The 23,161-nt window shown below is 36.0% G+C and overlaps 1 protein-coding gene across 2 annotated transcripts; it reads right to left on the bottom strand.

The window, feature by feature from the left end:
- Nucleotides 1-441: 441 nt before the first annotated feature.
- LOC136235173 (DExH-box ATP-dependent RNA helicase DExH10) lies at nt 442-12,412 on the bottom strand. Of its 2 annotated transcripts, none has more exons than XM_066024721.1 (17): nt 12,097-12,412; nt 8,916-9,914; nt 8,504-8,818; nt 8,252-8,356; nt 8,062-8,130; nt 7,546-7,713; nt 7,395-7,466; nt 7,146-7,262; nt 6,311-6,511; nt 6,027-6,185; nt 4,958-5,047; nt 4,718-4,810; nt 4,406-4,559; nt 3,426-3,574; nt 3,246-3,341; nt 2,345-2,437; nt 442-814 (listed from the first exon to the last, which is right to left on the bottom strand). In XM_066024721.1, the coding sequence occupies exons 2-17, from the start codon at nt 9,885-9,887 to the stop codon at nt 704-706; spliced, it is 2,964 nt and encodes a 987-aa protein (XP_065880793.1). In that variant the 5' UTR covers nt 9,888-9,914; nt 12,097-12,412; the 3' UTR covers nt 442-703. The 2 variants fall into 2 exon arrangements, with proteins under 2 accessions (XP_065880793.1, XP_065880794.1); XM_066024722.1 differs by lacking the exon at nt 12,097-12,412 and adding an exon at nt 11,284-11,546.
- Between the last annotated feature and the right edge of the window lie 10,749 nt (nt 12,413-23,161).

Genomic DNA, 23,161 nt, shown 5'->3' with positions numbered 1-23,161 from the left:
TTTAGCGTGTTTTAATTTTTTTGTTTTTGTGTGATTTAAAATGTTTGAATTAGAATTTTTTGTTTTTGTGTGATTTAAAATGTTTGAATTAGAATATTGTTAAATATGTATGTGAATGTTACGATTTTAATTGATTGAGCCCTAAATTTTCACGATTTTAATGATTGAGCTCTTGATTATTGTTATTTCAAATTCAGTCTCTAAATTTTAATAATTTTAAGCCCCTGATTTTTAATTTTCACAAACATTGAGTGTCTTATTAATGGTTTTGTTATCTAAATTGTTAGTGAATGTCTCAATGCATGTGAAAGTTAATATTTTAAGCATTAAGGCCCCGTTTGTGTGGGGAAAAACATTCTTCCAATTTTTCAGTGTTTGTTTGAGTAGGAAAATAAGTCAAAGGAAAATAAGTGATAAGTCAATGGAAAATGAAGGAAGAAATAGAGGAAAATGTTTTACCTTTTCAAAATAGACTAACCAGATTTTGGTATTCAGCAAATTTTAGTATTCTAAGCAATTTGATTCCTCATTTTCATATGCATAATTATCTATACATTGCCGACAACATATCCTATAGAGAGAGACAGAGATGAAAGGTGGGGAACCTATATTCGGCATACATCACCAATAGCCTCGAGAGAAAAACTGCGGCCTGGTACGAACTTTTCTATCCACGACTGACCGAATCCTGCACGAAAACCACTCATAGATAAAGAGAATTCGCAAACATAATACCTCTGCGAAGGCTTTCACCCGCTTTTCCGAATTTTTCCTCTAAATTGGTCTCCCCGACAGCCTCAGCAGCCGCCCGCAACTACAGAAAGATCGTGCAATCAGCGACGTCTAGTATATGATTAACGACTGTGAAAAGACCTCAATTTGACTAATGTAAAGCTCAGGGTCCATGTTAACTAGTAGGAATACAATAAATTGAAATGACTAACACGAAGACATGATCCGTAACAGGAGCTGGAAGAATCATACATGCCTTAATCCATATAATAATTCCAAGGGTACGATTAAAACCCAACCATTGTAACCACATCAAAATAAAGTAAGCTAATTCAACTGAAAGGAGATCTGAAATCAAGTTAATACCCTGAAGTGTTATCTGAATCTTATGATTCCCGATTTGAATCTTAAAATTCGATTTGATTCAGCTCTATTTCGAGCTGAACCTATAGGGAAAATTCTAAATTATAACATAATCTTACAATTCACGATTTGAATCGTACGATTTGGTACAATTCAGCTCTATTTTGAGTCGGATCTATAGGGAAAAATCCAAATTATAACAGAATCGGATGTGAACCGTTGGAACCAGTGGTGAATTGGTTGAGTCATCTGATTCCACCGATTGAGGAAATATGCTAAAATAATCGTCATAATTGTAATAATTACCTTTATTAAGAAATGTAAAAACATGAGAGAATATAACAATAATTTAAGTACACTTATCATTTCGTGTTAGCATGTCAATCCTAACCCATTACTCTAAGAACAAAAAGGAGAGGGCAAGAAAGCCTTTTTCAACTAGTTCAAATAGCCCTACTAGGGTAGGCGATACTAGTTATCAGGTCAGAGAGACGGCTGGCGGATTGGTCCTCCCTGACGATTAGTGAAAGGGGGAGTGCCCCACAGGTTGTGTGTAAATTGAATGAGAAAGCGCAAGAAATCAAACTAATCAACCGACTCACACTTGTGGTTTCGAGATTAGGATTAGGTTCTTTGAGTTGGTTTGAGACTCCCTCGCAAGGTGATAGCACAGAGGACCTGCTTGTTAGGTGCTATTTTTCTGCGTCCTTTCTTTTCTTAAATACCTATCCCCTCCTTTACCGTAAGACTTCCATAACACAAGCGCAGCCACTAAGGTCTCGCTCTGACTTGCTCACGAAGAATCCCCGTATCGCATGTCTGAGTTCGAGCCCTATCTCATTGATGAGCTTTTAGATAGGGGGAACCCCTTTCAAAAGCAAGTAAATGTCAATTTTGTGTCAACTCAAAAATGACACTTACCTACTAAGCTAAAACTAAACACTAAAACTGCATGTTAATTTCGTGTCGTATAATCGGATCGTGGATGCTTTTGCCACCTCTATCCAAAACTTTTGTATTGAAAGTTAACATACCACCCTTTCATGCTGACTCTAAAACCCGTGAATTACTTAAACCATCATATATGGCCAAGCAAACCAATTGTATATCTGTGAATACCATCATATATGCTCTATAAAATAACATGTTCCCCACAGGAGAAACAGAGTAAAAAATCCAGATTCAATGAATAGCATATTAGTTGTAATCCAACACTGTCATATTATCAAGAGAAACTTAAAGAATTTACCTGGTTCAAAAACTCATCTAGTCTTCTGGCACTCCTGATAATACTACCCTCAAAGATATCAGTCATTTGTATAACATCTGAAAAACTAGCTCCCTGAAAAGAAGGCAAAGAGGAAATAAGAAATTCACATTCAAGTTAAACTTCGAAGAATGTAAACGAAATCCAAATCTAATAGAGCATAAAGCTATATTTGGCCAGAACAAGTAACAGTAAGTGTGTGAATTGATGGTAGAATCCATCAACTAGACTTCATTTACATGGAACACTTACTCTTATTCCGAAGGTTAGGAAGCACCGACACTAGTACTCGTACAGCAAATGGCATTCTTAAACATTATGAGAGACGGGTACGGAAGGGACATGCCAATTTTTTATATATATATCATAAATGTTATTCATTTAGTATTATAAACATAAATAACATCCATAATAATTCATTAATTCATCAAAAAGAAACATTTAATACTTCAAACTATTTGAACTACCAGAAAAGGGGCGGCTGCTATGTTCTTTTCATTAGATTTTGATATTTCTTTTTTTTTTTAGTGTTTCATTTTATTTTTGTATATTATCAACCCCTCTTTTTTTGTAAAATTATTAAGAACACCCCTATATTCTACTTAATTAACTTAGAATCCGTGTCCCCAAAGTGTCTCAGAAGTGCCCCCATTAAAAAAAGAAGAAAAAAAGGGGACACTTATTTTTGGAGCGTCGGGTGCGTATCCCCGAGTGTCCAGAGTGTCGGACACTCATACGTGCATCGCCTAGAAGTTAACTACATAGCAAGCCCTACAAGTTCTGGACTGACTACTTGATTCTATTAGCTGTGGTCCTGTGGAAATTGAGAAGCATTCAAGAAAGGAAAAGTGAAACCCCAAGCAGTGGGAAAAAGAACACTAACCTTTGACCAAGAATAAATAACATCCATCAAGAACGGCCTCACTGTTGATTCCACAAACTCATCGACATTAATTTCCAATTTACACTCATATTGTATCTGCAGTTATGCAGAAGTATTCAAACTCTACTTAGTTAACAACAATTTGAACAATGAAACAAACCAAAAAAACAGCAAACAAACCTCAGCTATTTTCCTTGCACTCTCTTGGAGTTGTTGTAATGGTTTAGCAAGCTCTGATCTCAAATGTATTTGCTCATTTGATTTATCTACAGGGATGAAGCAACTTGCAAGAGCTGCAACTTGATGATGATCAAGATCGTTAAAGGTACCTGATAAAAAGATTCGTACCCAAGTCATTAATATATGTGAGAATACAATCCAAAATTAGTTCAGAAAGAACCAGGCTGGGATAAGCTCCAAACCGCATCACCACTAGTCATGGATGAGCACAACAACAGTCTTGCAATCCCAGCTTAACACTGGCCAAGTGTGTGTACCCAGCCTTTTAATATAAGAACAGTAAGGTTAGGATAAGAAATTCAATGTCCTAACATGTTATAGTAGAACATAAAACCTGTATGTCTATTGACCCAAATAGTTTATATCTTTTTAGATATTATCAAGCTTATCACTTTATACCTCAACTTTGACAGCATCATCATTTTTAGCAATGCAACTAAATCTTCAAAAGGATAATTTTCATATTACTCATTGAAATAAACTGGAGCAGTTTTATACATTTTTGGTTGGTTATTTGCAACTATATTAGTAACACGGTAAACATTTTAGACACTTTGATGATAAAAAATTGTGATTTAACTTATATGTGGAAGACTTGGTTGTTAGCATTTTAAAAGGGCTTTTTGTAACATCTTATACATAATTGATGTTTCGGTAAGGTAAGGCTAAAATTGATCTTGATTGGAAACATTGGGGTCAGGATCATTTTGTAGGTCAGGGCCAAATCTGCACTTCAATGAAAACGTTGGAGTTAGTGCTGGTTCAAAAGCTTTAGGTGTATGCTTTCTATGAACCAAACTCTGACAAGGTCAGCTTGATCTTATGCCCCTAATGATTAATCAACCTAGCCAGGCAAACCCAGCCTGAAGTGAAACAAGAATTTGCAAAGCATCAGACAATCTAGAGATAGTGGTCATCACCATTGAACATCAGTTCAGTAACAAGTAGTTCATCTCCTGTGTCTATCAAGCAGGCTGCCCTGCCCTTTAGCTGGACAACACCATCAGCATCTATATGGCCAAGCCTTTTTAAGACTCGTGAACGGTTCTTTAACTCATCACGAAATTTTTGGAGCTGAAAAAATAATCAAGGACAAATTAGAACAAAGGCAGTTGGAATATGAAAGATGAAAGGTAAAGTAACTAAAGAATATTGGTAACTATTTTACTGACAATCAGAAGGAACGCAAGAAGAAAATATTACATGAAAGAATATAATAAAAACGCAAATACCTGTGACTCCCTCATTTTTGACTTAAGTTGTTGAATTTCATGATTTACTTCTGCCTTCCTTTGGAAATTTCTTATCTGATTGGCATCTTGACACTGGACCATGAATTGATTTAAACAAATATGACAAACCTCACTCCCAAAATTTAAAGCAATAGTACTTGAAAAGTGTAGAAAAACTCTCACTCCCAAAATTTGGCTCATACACCAGACCATGAATTGATTTAAACAAATATGACAAACCTTGTGCAGTGGATGAGCATATAACTTCCTCTCCAGTTCCTCAATTTGATTAACCAAATCAACAATTTCACGATCCTCAATTTTCATATCCTGTAAAATACGTACACACAATATGACAAATAACAAATAGCAGGAGCAATGTCAGACAAGAGAGTTCCAAACAAGAACATTTTTTAAAACAAACATGAAAACAGAGGTACAGAACCAAGCACGATGGTTAAAGTAAATATCAGAAATTTAGAAGTGATAACAACATGATGATCATGCACAACTACAACAACCCCTAATTCCAACAGGATTAACCTGATAACAACTGTTGCATACTGTTGCATAACTATCTAGCGTGCAAACAAAAACTGAAACAGACCAAGAAATGATATTTCTAAATAATACAGCAAATGGAAACATGGGAGAAATGTGTAAATAATAAAACTATTGGGAGCATACATATTAAAATTATAAGGTTGTAATTTGCAAATTTCTATTAAATGACAGAAAACAAAAAAATGTACATTCCAGTATTGTACTTATCAATTATTATTCAATTATCATAATTGCCCATTGAAAACTTTTTGCGACAAACATAACTATATAAAAATAGGCCTTTAAGAGACCAATAAATATGTCGGTATGCTCCTAGCCTTCTAGAAACATGAAAACTCTTTAAATCAAAGGTTTTCTGCTTCATAGTTGTACACGATACCAGTCAAAAAAATGACTGGGAAATGAAAGAAGCAGCAGAAGTTGTGAGTGCACAGGAAGATTGGTTCAAGTTTTAAGGAAATGGCTGAAATCTCCAAATCTCATAATGACATTGAAATTTTACTACAATCTATGGGCCAGTCAGAGGATATAACTTTAATTTCCAGGTTCAAAAACTGAGGATTCATATCTTATGAGGAATGAAGTAGGAAGTTTACTAGATGACAGATGCCTATCTGGGAACCTCCCAAACATTTACAGTTCTACACTGCAGAAGATTTAATAGGATCCGAGGCTGGAAAGCTATCAAAATTATCATTCTATCTGGAAAAGCATAAATACAGAAATAATTGCTGCAGACCATTACCTTTACAGGATTAAGTTTTGGAAGGCCTTCAGGAAAGCGAGTTCTCAACTCTTGCACTGCTAGTAATACGCTTTGTCTTGCTTCAAGTGGTCGGAGATCAGGAGGAACGGTTATTCTGACTTTACTTAGGGCAGAAATCAGAGGCAACTGAACAGGAACCTAAAGCAAATGCAAACACTCACAATCTCCATTACAATTAACCAAGACTTAGCAATATTTACTCAAAAGTCATGCCACAGGAAAAAAAAAAAATACTCGTGTGTATATATGTTTTGTTGGCTTACCACATGCATCTCACCCTTTTCTCCAGCACGGGGTGGACAAGGTCTTGGTCGTGAACCGCTATCACTTGAACCAGGAGAGCAATGAAGTAAAGTATCCACTATGTAACCACCACCACGTGCTTGCAACCCAGCAGCAGGCTTTTTAACAACATTTACCACAACACCCCAACCCCAATCAGTTCCACCTTCTCTTACCTTGATCTGCAATATAGAGACACCTTTTAAATATAAATAAACGCATATATTTCATTTTTTGCAAGATGATATCAATTGAGAAGACTACAGCCTTCTATTTACAAGCATGACATGAGACATGTAGAAAAGTGTTGTATGATTTGCATAGGAGGTCATATTATCATCCTCCTCTCTCTGCCCCCAATATGGGTGCATAGAATGCTTCAGCCCCCATGAAAAAAAAAAAAAAAAAAAAAAAAAACTTATCCCCTCATCCACAAAGTTAAATGGTTTCATTTGTGCTTCCCTTAAACATTTCAATGACATTATCCTTTCAAAAATCACACATTAATATGTTTTAAAATCCCAGCTAAGCATACAGTAGCTCACAAGTCTAATCTCAAGAAATCATATAGAGTATTTTGAAAAGAGAAATGTGTGCAAAAACAAACATAAACTGCAACTGCATGAGTGTGGTTGTTGCATCCTTAAAAAACATCATTTTGGAGTTCAGACTCAAGAAATACTGCTGAAAGTTCGATGAGAATTAAGGTACTAAAAAAAACCTTAACTAATGATTGCAACAACTATTGGAGCGAAAAAATATATGTATGTTGAAATACTAGAAAACAGCAAGAATTTGGTCATGCTAATTCAGTACCAGTCGACCAGTAGAAAGATAGTAGAGAACTCTTTCAGGTCTTGTTATTTCTGTCATCATCTTATTCTCAAGTTGGGTCATCTCCAGTTTTAGCTTATGATATCCAGCCACTTCAGCCTAGAGAAATAACAGATATATTATGCAAAATGTTGATTAAGAATCAGAAAATTAAAGTGAGAAAATGGCAAGGGGCAGGGGCAGGGGCAGGGGAAGGGGGGAAACTCATATGCCTACAACGAAATTGATTACCTCTCCTGAAGCGTCAAGCAGAGCAGCTTCCTCCTCCAATTTTGAGACCTTTTGCCCTATATCAGGCAAAGCCTGCAAATAGAAATATCCGTGTGATTAGTCATCACAGACAGTACTTAAATCCAAAAGAAAGATAGGATTCGGCACAAACCTTCTCATGCTGAAATTGGTGGAATGAATTTTTTATTACATGCTCAGCAGTGAACTGACCTTCAGCACGCCTCAGTAAATTTAAAATTGAATAGTAGCTCAGTCTGAAAGTACTAACTAAGGGAGCTGGTTTACCCAAAGCCATTTCCTTAATTGTATTCATTTCCATCTATAAAAGCAATAGTAAGTTAATGATTTAAATAAGAAGATGAAATTGCACTTTGACAAAAACAATTAGCAAGACGTGGATAGAGCAAAGCATAATCAATATTTCTCGACATAATATGCCTATGTGGGAGTGCACAGAGGTGCAAAATACAATGCCTGAGTTGCACATCTACACATGTAGATATTGTATAATGAGCTCAATTGAAACCATGATGCTCAAGTCAATAGCACAATTTATATTCAGTATACTTTGGAGTGAGTGTCTGTGTGTGTAGCATTTGTATTTTTTATGAGAACTTATAGCAGGAATCCAGGACCCATTAACCAAGCAACACAGAGGCAAAGATACCTGCTCATCAATCATTATTATACAAATACCACGGTCATCTTTCCCACGGCGTCCAGCCCTTCCACTCATCTACCAAAGGCATCAACATGAATAAGAAAATACAAACAGATGAGTAAAATATATAGAATTGCTTCTACAGCTGCTCTTGCTCCCTAAATTCTCCAAAGAAAATAATAGTAGTTTCACTGACCTGGATATACTCCCCAGATCCTATGTACCGATGGCTATCACCATCCCACTTCTTAACGGCTGTAAAAACAACAGTCTTTGCAGGCATGTTTAAGCCCATGGCAAACTGCCACAGAGAAAATTTATCATATAAGTTAGCTACAAGCTAGAGAAACAGCAATCATGACATCGAACTTCGCAACAAAAGGAAAACCTCCCCTACTCACGCACCTCCATCCCATGGGGGTGCCCCTTTCTGAAGATAAACACTTACAGTCTCTGTAGCAAATAAGGCCTTTACAAGGCCTTCCTGGAAAAGAAGCTCCACAAGTTCCTTGATGACAGGAAGAAGACCAGAATGATGGACAGCAATGCCTCGCTGAAGTAGAGGTAGCATTAACTCAATAGCCGGCAAGTTTCTGTCTTCCTCATTCAAACAGAGTATTGCATTACTAAATACTTGTTCCACAATATCCTTTTCATCTTGGGTATTAAAATCAAGCTTTGACATAGACATTGCATGCTGTTCACACTCTCTTCTACTGAAACTGAAAACTATGACTGGTTGAAATTTTCTCTCCATAATCATCTGAGATTCCAAAAGAAAAGCAGAAAAGCAGAAAACATGAGCCAGCAATTTACTAAACAAGAGAGATGGTAGGAATAGGCAGTAACTCACAACATACCTTCACAATTTTGTATATGTCAGAACCACCTGAAGGATTTCCAGCTTTTGCAATTCTTCCACTCCCTTTACCATTTGCACTCTTGTTTGTGTTACCAACTCTCTGTTTCACGAATGTATCTTGGAGTTTTAAAAAATTGTCTTCCCGGAACTGCTCATTCTCATCAACCACCAAATACAATCCAGCACCACCCATGGGAAAAACATAATGCTGCAAAGGGGTTGGGCGGAAATCTGTGTATACCACATGACATGGCTGCTTGTGCAAATAACAAATCCACTCTGCAAATTCTGTGGCATTTGACATTGTTGCAGAAAGGAAAACCATCTTAATTTCTGGTGGCATAAATATAATACTCTCTTCCCAAACAACCCCTCGTTCCCTATCCTTCATGTAATGGATTTCATCAAAAATAACCCATGAAACTTCCTTTAAAATCTCAGATCCTCTATACAGCATTCCTCTAAGAATCTCTGTTGTCATCACCAGACAACTTGCATTAGGTGACAGAGTCACATCACCTGTCATTAACCCAACATCTTGAAACTCTTGATGTAACTCCCGGTATTTTTGATTACTCAAAGCTTTCAATGGTGAAGTATATATAACTCTTTGCTTATCTCTAAACGCCATAGCAATTGCATACTCCGCCACGGCAGTCTTTCCTGCAGATGTATGTGCAGAAACAAGGACTGATTCTTTCCTTTCCAAACATGCCACAGATACTTTCTGAAATGGGTCGAGTTCAAACAGGTAGGTCTTTGCCATTTCACCATTGTACTCAGGATTTGCAAGGGTACCATGTACTTGATCATCTTTGGTTGAAGTATATCCACTCGGAACAGCAACCTCATGCACACAAGTACGTGTCAAATTTCTCCGCTTCAGGGCAGACTCTTGCGGAGGAGTTTCTTCAACTGTAGGTGCCTCCAGTGATTTCCGTTTGCCTAGTGTTGGTGAATCCTCCATCATAAGCTATAAGTTTAACTCCAATTCCACCTAAATTCAGCAATTTTAAGAAAAAACATATGAATATAGGATTAGGGATAGGGATAGCAAGTAGGTAGAGTGCCTCCAATAATTTGCCATATCCATTTCAAAACCCATTTAAACTTAAACTATTATACCCATACCCATCCCAAATCCAAATTGCTATATTAAAAATGATACATAACTAAACTATATTAAAAATACTAAATAACTAAACTATAATGAATTACAGAACAAAAAATTGAAAGCAAGCAAATAAGAACAATAACAGAATAGATAGAAACATAAAAAGGAATAGACGGAAAGCAAATAAGAACAGGAACAGACAGAAACAAGATGACTTTGAGAATTAAGCAAATCAAAGCAATTAAGGATTAAAGAAAGAATTAGCAGCAAACAAACATAGAAAGCAACGAAACGAACGAGAGAAGAAGTAGACTTCAATTCAACCTTTGTTCGTTCCTCCTTGTTCGAAGTGAGAGAGAAGAAGTCGTTTTTCAAGGAAGACGAACGGGACAACGATGAAGAGTGATAGCCGACGATGACGGAGAGAAGAGCAAATTAGGTTCTTGAGAGAGACAATTCGAGAGGTTAGGGATTTGGTATTGGTGAGTTCAGTTAAGATTTGGGGATTTTAGTTTTATGCCTTCTTGACTGAGTGAGAGAGGGAGAGATCGAGGGATAAATTCAATGTTTTTATATTTCATTTCATTAAAAAAAATTGAGTTTGACCTAATCTATCATCTCCTACCTCTCGCTCGAACCAGGAGCTCGATTTCACAGCATCAATGGACGCAAAATCCAAAACTGAAAACTGAAAAAAAAAATTACATGGGCTTTTATTTATTTATAGATCTCAGTGGGGGCAAGTGCCCCCATTGCCCCCACTGTAGATCCGTCCCTGCTTGTATACACATACTTACCCTTTTAACACGTTCTACCTCAAGATTGTGTACAAAAATTAAAAGAGTATGAAAAGTATACTAATGTAATCCCTCTTAACTACAAAGAAAGAAATCCAAACTACACCTCCATATCTTCATTCTGCTAAATCTTATAAGTTATATGATACAACACAGTTTCCTGCAACTATAATGTCATAAAACCTAAAACATGCATCAAAAGCTTTAACATCAAATTCAGAACAATACAAGTTCACAAAAAATCCAAATAAATAGTAGAAGAAAACAGGCTATTCCTAGCAAACCAAAGACATATATACAATAAACAAGCTGAATGCAGTAACAACATAGAGGGAGAAAAATATGACAATGCTACCAATTTATAAATTTTTTGTATCTTTCGAAACCTAAGCTTTTTTGACAGAGTGACAGTACCAGATATGAAGCAGATGCGAAAAATTATAAGAGATTGATACCTTATCACTGATGGTATCAAAGAGAAAAATCGGTTGCGATGGGCTATTATATTAGTGGTGGAGTGAGCAGCAGCTGATAGAAAAGGCTTAAAAGCTGGCCGGCGCTTGGCAGCAAGAAATACGCGACTTGCGGAGTATAAGAGCGCTGTCGGTCTGTGATATGACCGGCGAGAATGGTAATCGGAGAGGATAGGGAGACAAGAGTTGGGAATTAGGGCCGGCTAATGCTAACAGAAAAAACTGAGGTGAAAGTATGACATTATTATCAATGTTATCAGAACAGGATTTGTAACTGGATCATTGGTTCGGATTGATCGGATTGGTCGGACTAAATGACTCTGATTGATCAGACGGGATGACGTAATAAATAAATAATATATATATTAATTATATTTATATATATAATAATTATAATAAACCTGTTTCCAAAACTTTGATAAGCATTTTGGCAGTAAATCAATCAAAACATTTTGGCAGTAGATTAATCAAAGTATCAAAGTTATGTATCAGTTAATAACATCACCACATCAAAGCATTAAATCAATCAACAAGCATAAACCACCATATCAAAGCAGTATATCAACAAGCATAAAAGTATGAGTTAATAACATCAAAGCAGTAAATCACCATATCACTTAATTAGGAATGACCATATCAAAGCAGTAAATCACCATAAATCAGGTTAGCTGCTTTCTTACTCAACTGACGAAGTAGTTCAAGAAATCCACTCTTGGAAGATATACTTCGAAGGGGAATTCCAGCAGAAGAGTTTAAAAGAGCTCCATTAAAAGAAGGTTTGGTACAATTTCTCACCTGCGAAGTCGATGCAGTCGGAGGCGGAGGCGCTGGGTGGCGGAGGCGCTGGCGCTGGATGGGTGGGAAGGAGGCCGGATGCGATTTTGGGGGAGAAAGAAAGAGAACAGTAATACTAATTTAATTTTACGTTTTGATTGGATGGAAGGTTTTGAAGGGTAATTAAAGAGAGGGTAGGGAAGGGTTACTGGAAACCTTCTTTGAAAGATTAAAAAATGGAAGGATAAGGGTTTTGAAGGGTTAATGAAGGGTTTTGAAGGATTCAAAATCAATAGGTTTTTAATGGATTTTCAACCCACCAAATTGGTGGTTTTTGAAGGGTTTTAATGAACCCTTCCCTTTCTCCCAAACAAGGGTAAGGATAATACCTTCTCTTCCCCTCTTTCTCCTTCCTTACCCTTCTCTATCCTCCCTTTAATTACCCTTCAAAACCTCACATCCAATCAAAGCCTTAAGGTTTCGTATGATTTTTTGTTTTTGGGTGAGAAAGAAAGAGACAGCAGTAATACTAATTTAATTTTAAGGTTCTGTATGAAATTTTGGTTTTTTTTTAATTCATGTTTTAGACAAAAAAAAATAAATATAAATTAAAAAATAATACAAAAAGTTTAAAGATCCGGGGTCACACTGGTTCTCGGACGGACTGTCGAGTCCCGGTTTTACACCGGGTCTCTCCGGTTTGTTGAGGATTCAACAAACCAGAGTGGCTCAGACCGGTTGTCTAACCGGTTCCCAGTCCGAGCCTGATAACATTGATTATTATTAATAATAATAGTATTAATTTTCGATTTTTTTTAAATTGCGCATAATGCGCTTACATTATAAAGAAGAAAGAAAAATCCCCACCCCATACCGATTTCAATCAAATTTTATTGTACACTAAAAACATTGTTTGATAAAATTTAAAATTAAGTAACCGTTGTTTACATTTTTTGAAATTACTTTTCACCTTTCAATACTAAATAAGAGATAGAAACTGTTTGGTAAAATTTTAAAACAACTGTTTTTTGCAAAAAATAAAAAACAACTAATATATATTGTCTATCTGCAACAACAAATAGGAACAACGAAATCAAACGAGCCCTAAGTACTAAAAATATTAAATAGTGTAAGCGTTCTTTTGATGCAGACATCTCTAGCAACCGTGAGACGAAAGGAGGCGATACCGTGATTGAGGCAGAAACAGAGTGGCACGCTGAGCCACTTACCACACGGCGTGCCACTAATGAAGCAGAAAGTGCAAGTGTCCAGGAGCAGTCTAGCACGTCGTGCGATCCCTCACACAGCATGCCACTCAACATGCTAGGTCGCTCATCGTGCGATGGAGAAGTGCAGAATTTGAAGAATCCGGGGCAACACTCGCACGCCGTGTGATAATATTCAACGAGGGCGAGTGACTTTAGTGTAGTATTCAAACATTGTAATGGTCATTGACCGAAGACCTAGACTTGGTATAAGAAACACTATAGGGGGAGTGACTCATCACATTGGACTTGTCACTAGGTTGGCCGGTATTCTACCATCTCTAGTAGTTGCCCCCTACTATTACGGGATGGGACCTATTGGATGTAACATTGTTATTTATGTATGAATAACATCATATGTGTATTGTTCATTCTTGTGTGTCGTATATGTTATCTATGCGTGTGTATGAATGAGATGGTTGTCTATACGTTGGTATTGTATGTATGCTACTATATTTCCTATATACATGGGTCATATCTAACCTCTATGTGTGATTATTGCAAATAGAGTGATCTAATTCTCTTGGTTGGCTTACTTCGGGGAATATAAGTAAGTGCCACACAGGTCTCTACGACTGGCCCCTTGACATTTGGTATCAGAGCCTAGTTCACGATACTAAGGAGGGACCATGACGATCGCAAATTCTAAACGCATGGATTCCCTCGAAAGGAGATTTGAGGATCTCGATCTTGAAAACCTTACATCAACAGTGTTAGAAAATGCCAGGTAGATTAAGGACATAGAAGAAGCGATACTAAAACTCCAATGAGAAGTTAGAGAAGGCCATGTGGCCAGTACTGAAGAAATTGACCTGCGTTGTCGCACCTTGACTTTCGGTTTTCAGGTCGGGGTGTGTGGCCGGCTCGATCCGCTTTTCGCGTTTAAAGGTTTCGAGTCGCCACCAATCATCATTTGGGAATGTGTGTGCGGGCATGATTTGGTCGCCCTATTTGTTCGAATTGACTCTGTGTGGTTTGGTTTTGATAAGGACGGTCTTCGAAAAGATCAGAGTTCGTTTTTCCGGTTACGCGACATATCGGTACTATCGTGACATTATGTGTTTGCTATTCGTTTTGCTTTAAATAGTCGATATAAATCGGATACTCGTGTATTTTAGGGTTATTGGGTTTAGGTTTGATTTGGAGTTATGTATATAACATATACATAATTGTATTTATCGAATAGAACTCTATTTTATTTTACGTATATATACGTTGAGAAATATTGTGGATATACAATTAAATTCAAATGACAATTTTTACGTCAATTTGAATTAATTTGATTGACTTTCATTGGTTTGAGATAACATATCGAATTTATTATTATTTTCTTTTGAATCATGTATATTACATATACGTGATCATATTTATTGAGTTAAAATTAATTTTACGTATAATATACGTTGAAAAATATGTATTTTAACAAGGAATATTGTAAATGTATTTATTAAATTCAAATAGAAATTTGAATGAATTCGGTTAATTAATTCGGGACAATATTTCGAACTAATCAAGTTTTTTAGTAATATTTTAGAGGTTGGGTTCGTGATGGTATAAACGAATCAAATTATACACTAAATCTATATATATATATAATATAAAACAGTAACGATGGAGCTGAAATGTCACTTTCTCATTTTTTTAGTGATAAAAAATTTAATATAATATATAATATATTAATTTTAATTATATTATTATATTTATCTATAAAAATATTATTTAAAGTAAATGTGAAAATAAAATAATAATATTTAATTTATATAGTACCTTTATATCATTAATTGTAATTATTAGATTATATTTTTGTTAATATTTATATGTTAAGATGAATCTGTACATCGCACGAGCCAAAAACTAGTTAGCCTCTAAAAGTGAAATGAGCTGACTAATTATTTCAAATTAGTATGATAACAACAATTATTCTTAGTTAATTTGAATTATAAGAGAACTAAACTAATGAAATATCAAAATGATTTAACTAAGCTTGACAACAACCCCTTTTACTAGTTACCACTCACATTTAAACATTTTTACCCTTCATATAATTTTGATTAAAAACTATAAATTCTCTCTCCAAAATCACAAATCCAAACAATAATAATTGAAATTATAAAAATAATTAATGAGTGACAACCTAAATCTCCAAAATGGATGATTATGAGTTGTAAACATTAAAATTTATGTTTTTAGTAAAAAAAAATCATGAAAATAACGCATGTTTTTTGTGACGATTTTGCATTTTTCGTCACAAAAATGTAATTTTTCTTACATTTTCACCACTAAAAATGGAATAATACGCTGGGCAGATCCAACACCCACCCAGCCAAAATTGGTGCTGGATCTATCCAATCCATTGGTTGGGTGGAGGCTGGATCCGCCCAGCCCATTAGTTGGGTGGGTCCGGTATCTGCCTAAGCCAAATTTCACGTTTTTTTTAATTCAAATTTTGCAGTATAACTAATTGGGGCGGTAAATAGCAACATCCATTATTAATAAGAATAAAAATGAATTAAAATTACATATTTAACATGTAAATGGAAATGGTTCAATCAGGACCATTAATCAACTTGACCACTATTGGATCCAAGGGCTTTGATCCATTTTCGAATGTAAATCTACCATCTCTATCCACTGACTCCATCTTCTTTTCTTTCTCTCTAGCCGACATTCGTCTTTCTATCTTCGACGCCGACTCGCGGATGACAGTGACGGTAGGGAGGATGGGTTGCCGATGGGAGCGGTGGTAGAAGCAGCGGCTTGCCAATAACGACGGCGGCAGAAGCGACGGCCCGCTAATGACCGGTGACAGAGCCCTTCATCTTCCGTCGAGCTTACTTCTAACGGAGGTAGAATCTTTCCATTTTTTTTATCCTTTCTTGTTTTGATTCAGATTTGGGTATCAATTTCGGCGAATGGAAGGCGATGAAACAGGCGGTGTAGTGGTTCTGCGATTATTAAAGTCGCTATGGAGAGGACGACGATACGTTGATGCCGAATCAGAAGTCCAACCGGATCGACGGGAGAGAAATGAAGTGCTCTCCGGTGATCAGAGATTCGGTTGATAAATGAATTGTATTACAAAATATAATTTGTAGGAATTATATGAACTTGGATTGCAGCATGAATGATGATAAGAATTGGGGAAGAAATTAGCTTAGAGAAAGCAAGTGAACTCCATCATTGATTTTGTGCGGACATCGGGGGTTTAATTTTAGTCCGACTATTGTGAGTAATTTTTCGAAATCCAACCTGTAACCCCCTCACTTGGATCACATGATATCTCACACAATATCAGTTATAGACATGCTTTCAATACTCAATCATATAAACTTCAATCTCATATAAACTTTACAGATTATACATAAGAGAAAGCATTTACAATACACGTTTAAGTCATTATCCTGCATAGAGGATTTACAAAACAAAAGTACATCACAAGACTCCAAAATGCCTAGATGATAATGGACTGACACTGCTGGTGCGACCTTAAGCAAGAAGAACTCCACCTAACCTGTAAAATCTGTTGGCAAGGGGTGAGCTGCCTACTCATTAAACATATTACGCATATATGTATATACAAAAGTAATGTAAAGAGCACAAATCAAAATATATCATCAGTACCAAGTTAGAATTTATTCACCTGTTTCATTTATTATAGTAATACTTATTTTAGAAAGGCCTTGCTGTACTTAGACCATATATATAAAATGGTCCTTGGGCCCAATCTGTATTCCGGCTCACTAAATTCGGAATACAATCATCTGTGCTACGGAGGAGTTACACTCAACTCACGTACTCATATATCTCAACACATGTGCTTCCGGCTCACAATATTCGGATAGCACTCTCAACTTGGACCATTTCACATATCCATCTAAGCAAGCTCATATTCATTTATAATCCAACCATTATCCAGTTCCAGTATGTGCACAAGGCTCAACATGCCATAATGATAACCATTATTATAAGCAAACTCCATAAGAGGTAAATGTATATCCCACTCACCTTGGAAATTAAGAACACAAGCTCTCATCATATCCTCTAAGGTCTGAATAGTTCTTTCTGATTGTCCATCTGTCTGTGGATGAAAAGCTGTACTGAAATGCAATTTTGTTCCCAATGAGTGCTGTAAACTGCCCCAAAATCTAGATGTAAATCTAGGATCACGATCTGAAACAATAGATATATCACAAAACTCATTTCCAGCCCTCCACAAGTCTAATTTAATCAATTAAGGACATGTTCATTCATTCATTTAAGTCCTAACTCAATTAACCAATCGTTACATCTTAATGACACACTAATCATCTACTAATCGCATGATAATCGCATTATGCATACGAAACTTCCGATGCCAATGAGATGAATCTAAAATGTATGTATTCAATCATGAAAACATATATGAATGTGGGAAGATGTATATGTTAGGGTTTAGGGATGTTACACAACCTGTCTAGATTGGATAAAATTTATTAAGCTTTCAGTCCATCAAAACTTTATCATTTTGTTATATTGACAAAAAATTATAACATTTTCATAATTTTTTTATTTTTAGCTATACATTTTTTATAATTTTCATAAAATTTAATTTAGAAATTAAATTAATCTTTTTTTTTATAGAAAAGAGATAGTAAAACAACGTTGTTGTCGTGTGACCAAAAGATCACGGGTTCGAGTCTTAGAAGTGGTCTTTTGCCAAATAAATTGATAGGGGAAGGCTTACTCCAGTACACTCTTGTGGTGGGATCTCTCCCCGGACCCTCGCTCAGCGAGGACGCGTAGTGTAACCGGGCCGTCTTTTTTTTTTTTTTAGAAAAGAGATAGTAAATTTTAAAAAAAACAGAGATATAATTCAAATAAAACAACAAAAATACCAATTGAAAAAACAAAGTTCAAATAAAATAAAAAATAAATTTAGTGTGGTTTGAATTCATGATCTCTCTAAGGTTCGAACTCAACTATTTTAAACTATTAAAATAATACTACATGGATTAAATATATACCAATATTAGGAGGGACTAGACGGGATAAAATTAATGATTCTCAAGGGTGGAGCCGGTCGGACTCTGGGCTAACTCTGCCCCTAATTTTGTGTTGAATTTACAAAAAATTCTTTATCAGTTATCTTCTCCCTTTTTACATGTTGAAATCCTTTCGAACTTGTTTGGTGTGAAAATCTGATGCATGTCCATTTCTGTCAAAATTACTCTTTCCACCTTAATGGCTTACGTGGCTGCTTAATGTCCTCTTGTTAATTCTTGTTCTTCAAGCTTGTGCCAAAATGACCTTTCTACCCCTTTGGTAATCTTCTAATAAAATCATTATTTTTAAAGATTGAAGTTTATAAATTAAAGGTCTAGAATATATTGTCTAGAGTTTGGAATTTATGAATTGGGATTTAAACTTTTTAAATTAGGTGTAAAAGCTTATTTTATTTGGTACATATGGAAAAAAAATGACATATTGAGAATTAAGTTTGATGATATGATTTAGTTGTAATTTTGTAGCCAATTATGATATTCATATAAAAAGCCCAAACTATTATTCTCTTGCAAACAAAATGTAATATTTTGTAGTAGTGATGTTTTTATTTATTAATAAAATTTTATTTTTAAGTGTTCGTTTCTATTTTTATTTGTTATAAATTATTAATTAGAAATTAAATATATTATAAACATTTAATTATAATATAAATCTCAATCAAAGTTGATGTTTAACTTTAATATGTGATATAACATTATAATTCACAGTTTCGATTATGTGTGTTTCTAAATATAATTTACGACAAATAAATAAAAGTCAAGATATTAATCCGGTTAGTTAACGTTTGAACTTTAATTAATAAATTATAATCACATTCAAGCAAATTCAATTTTATCCAATTTATACTGAAATATGACAAATTAGCTTTAATAGCATAATTTTTTTCTAATAAATGTTTTCCGAGGTAATATCGTATATTTTGAATAATTCACGAATTACTTAAATTTTGAGTAAAATTTATTAAAAACTTAAAAATTGGTCCGGACAAAAATGGGTATCTACATGCGTATTGATAGCCTTGAAGAGGCAATGTTGAAACTCCAATACGGAGATGGAAAAAAAAATCTGGCAGGGGCCGAGGCCATGGGGGCTAATACAAATCCGGCAGGGGGCGAGGCCGTTGCGGCTAATACAAATCCGGCAGAAGTCGAGGCCACAAGGGCTAATACAAATCCGATAGGAGCCATGGGGGCTAATATTGAATTATTTCAAACCGTTGTGGCTAATGCTGATGTTTTTAGGGCAATGTTAGCCCAAATTGAAATTTTTGAATTTGTGATGACGAATGCTAATGCTATTTAGGAAGTAATAGCGAAAAAAAATCCCCACACCAGTCAACCACCTAGGGGTGGTGTGGCTCGAGGAGAAGGGAGAAACATAAATAATAAGAGTGCTCATTTATAGGTGAGAAGAGATAAATAAGCTTATAACGACTATGCGCCATGTTGAAGCTGCTCAGAAAAAGTTATTCGATGCGATAGATAAAACACGAGAGGAAGCAGGAGAAGGGATTGATGCCCTCAGACAGGAGTTGGAAGAAGTGCTTATGAAAGTTGAATCTCTAACCCTAACTGGGGGAAACCACCGGGGATACGCAAAACTCAAAGTTCGAGACCCAAAACCTTTTAGAGGAAATCGAGACACAAAAGAAGTGGACAACTTGTTTGATTTAGGAAGCTATTTTGCGGCTACAAAGATAAGCCTGGATTCGGAACGATTAAAAGTGGTACCGATGTACCTAGAGGGGGACACCAAACTCTGGTAGAGACATAAAACAGGCTCAGGAACGGTCAACACTTGGGAAGACTTTAAACGAGAGCTCAAAGCCTAATTCTCTCTAGACAATGTTCAATTTACAGCTAGATGTAGGCTAAGTGAGCTCCAACAGTTCGGTACTATCCGAGAATATGTACGAAAGTTCTAAGCCATCACCCTAAAAATTCTGGAGATGCAAGAGGAAGAGAAGTTCTTTAACTTCATGAAGGGCCTAAAACCGTGGGTGAGAAATGAGTGACCCAAAGGGGAGTTAAAGATCAGTTGAAAGCCTAGATGATTTCGGCAACAATATAAAAAGCAAAAGTTTCCTTCTAGTGTAGATTCAGACTCTAGGCCCAACAAATGGAACAGACCTCTGAGTGGGGGAGGTGAACGAAACCACTCCTCACTAGGAAATGAAAAACGGATAATGAATTTTAGTAACTCCGAACGTCGACCCTTCTTTGGGAATAACTCGGAAAGAAGAAATTTCCCACAAAGGACGACTAGTCCCAACACTCAACCTACAAGAAACTTCCTACCAAGAAATCAGTCTTATACACCGAAATCGTTGGCATGCTTCATTTGTATGGGACCATACAGGATATCGGGTTGCCCGAAACAGTCATCCCTGGTGGCTCTATATGCGATACGAGAAGAGGAAAGTGTCATGAGGGAAAGAGAGTGGGAAAAATTAGAACCTTCAGTGATGGGATCTCTTCGGTTCTTGGGAGCCTTGGAGAAACAGATAAAAAACAGAAGCTTTGATTGACACGAGAGCTTTGATTAACACGGGAGCCACCGAACTTCATTATAGATACTAAAGCCTCCCGATTAGACCTACATGTATTGAGACAGACAGAAAAGATCAAGGCCATGAATTCCCCAGCTCAATCTATCGTTGGAACCGTGCAACATATACATTGCAAGTTGGGACCTTAGACATGCATGGTAGGGTTCACAGTGGCACCAATGGATGACTTTGATATAGTGCTGGGGTTGGATTTTCTGAAACAAAGCTCCATATAGTACCCATAGTGTCAGCAAGTTGTCTCCTTTTCATGAAGCAGGATCTGTGCGTCATACAGATAACTATGAGCACAATCCGAGAGAAGAAGTGTATCTTGACCATACAGTTTAAAAAGGGGATAAAGAGGGGCGAAATGTCATATTTAGTCATTCCTAAAGGGACAACTAAAGGCAGTGTCATCATCCCTCGGGTCCTCAAAGGGGTGAGGAGGGAGTTCTAAGATGTCATGCTAGAAATGTTACCACAAAAATTACCACCGCAACGAGATGTTGATCATGCTATAGATTTACTACCGGGTACTAAAGCCCTAGCAAAAGCCCCATATCGAATGGCGCCCCCAAGGTTAGCAGAGTTGAGGAAGCAGTTAGATGAATTGTTGAAGGCAGGCTTCATTAGGTCATCAAAAACCCCATACGGAGCCCCATTATTGTTCCAAAAAAAAGCGGATGGAAGTCTACGCTTATGCGTGGATTATGAAGCACTCAACAAGATCACTGTGCAATAAATATCTAATTTCTATAATATCTAATTTGTTTGATCAGCTCAGTGGAGCCAGATACTTTACTAAGTTGGACCTACATTATGGGTATTATCAAGTCCGAGTAAAAGATGAGGATGTGCCAAAAACTGCTTGTGTGACTCGGTATGGATCTTTTGAATATCTCGTTATGCCTTTTGGACTAACAAATGCTCTGACAACTTTTTGTACTCTAATGAATCGGGTATTTAGGGACTATCTAGATAAGTTTATGGTGATCTACCTTGACGATATCGTCATATATAGTTCCACCCTCGAAGAACATCGAGAACACTTGAGATTGGTTTTTCAAAAGCTACGGGAGAACCAGCTTTTCCTGAAGTTATCAAAATGTGCGTTTGGTCAGACCATCGTCAAATTCATAGGTAATGTCATCAAGGAAGGAAGAATATGTATGGACAAAGACAAGGTACGAGCTATAATTGACTGGAAAACCCCTTCGAACACAACCGAATTGAGATCCTTCTTGGGGTTGGCTAACTATTATCGAAAGTTTATTAAAAGTTACTCAGAAAGAATTATTGCACTTACCGATCTACTGAAGAAAGACAAGAAATGGGAGTGGACAAATCAGTGTCAAAAGGCCTTTGAAAGTTTAAAACAAGTAGTGATTGCAGACCCAGTATTAGCCATTCTATATATGGCCAAACCATTCGAAATTCATACCGATGCATCAGATTTTGCTTTAGGGGGAGTCATAATGCAAGAGGGTCGATTGATAACATTTGAAAGTAGGAAGCTCAATGATACAGAACGACGATACTCTACTCATGAGAAAGAGCTACTTGCAGTCGTATAATCATAAAATGCATTCTCATAATTAATTATTGTTTAAATAATGATAGGTATGCAAATGTATGTTTTGAATGCTCCTAACCGTCATAATATCAATTAAGCTTTCGTATCAGTCTAAATAATCACTAACTGTAAACTTAAATCTAAAATTCCAACCTTTTAGAATTCTATTCTTATAATAGACTAAAAATTTAGAAACAACTATTATATATACTAGAACCTACACGAAAATAGTAAAATTATGTCTAAAAATGCTCACCGAAGTTTCACCGGAACGATGTGGTCAATTGTTGGAAGTTCGTCGGAGTTGTCAGAAAAGCGAACAAAGACTACCAAAAGTTCAGTCCTTTTAATACCAAAATCGATCAAAAGACTGAGATTTAATACTTTTTCAGTGAAAGATACCTGCTCCAGTTGCCAAACCTTTTGATTAGAAAAATAGTAATATTGATCTTGAAATCTTTCTCATGAAGCAATGAATTTAATGATTTAATTTTCATTTCAAAAAGCAGTCGGAATTTAAAGTTACAAAGAAAAATATATTGGAAGGAAGAAAAAAAGTGGTAGATGATTTTATTTTTTAAATCTTTGGTTCTAGAAATTTAACATAACGTAATAATATATTAATACTAAAAAGTTGATGGGATACATTCCATTTAT

The sequence above is a fragment of the Euphorbia lathyris genome, chromosome 7 (assembly GCF_963576675.1).
Source record: "Euphorbia lathyris chromosome 7, ddEupLath1.1, whole genome shotgun sequence".
Classification (NCBI taxonomy): Eukaryota; Viridiplantae; Streptophyta; class Magnoliopsida; order Malpighiales; family Euphorbiaceae; genus Euphorbia; species Euphorbia lathyris.
The sequence above is the reverse complement of the archived record's forward strand: the minus strand, read 5'-3'. Positions and strand labels throughout refer to the sequence as shown.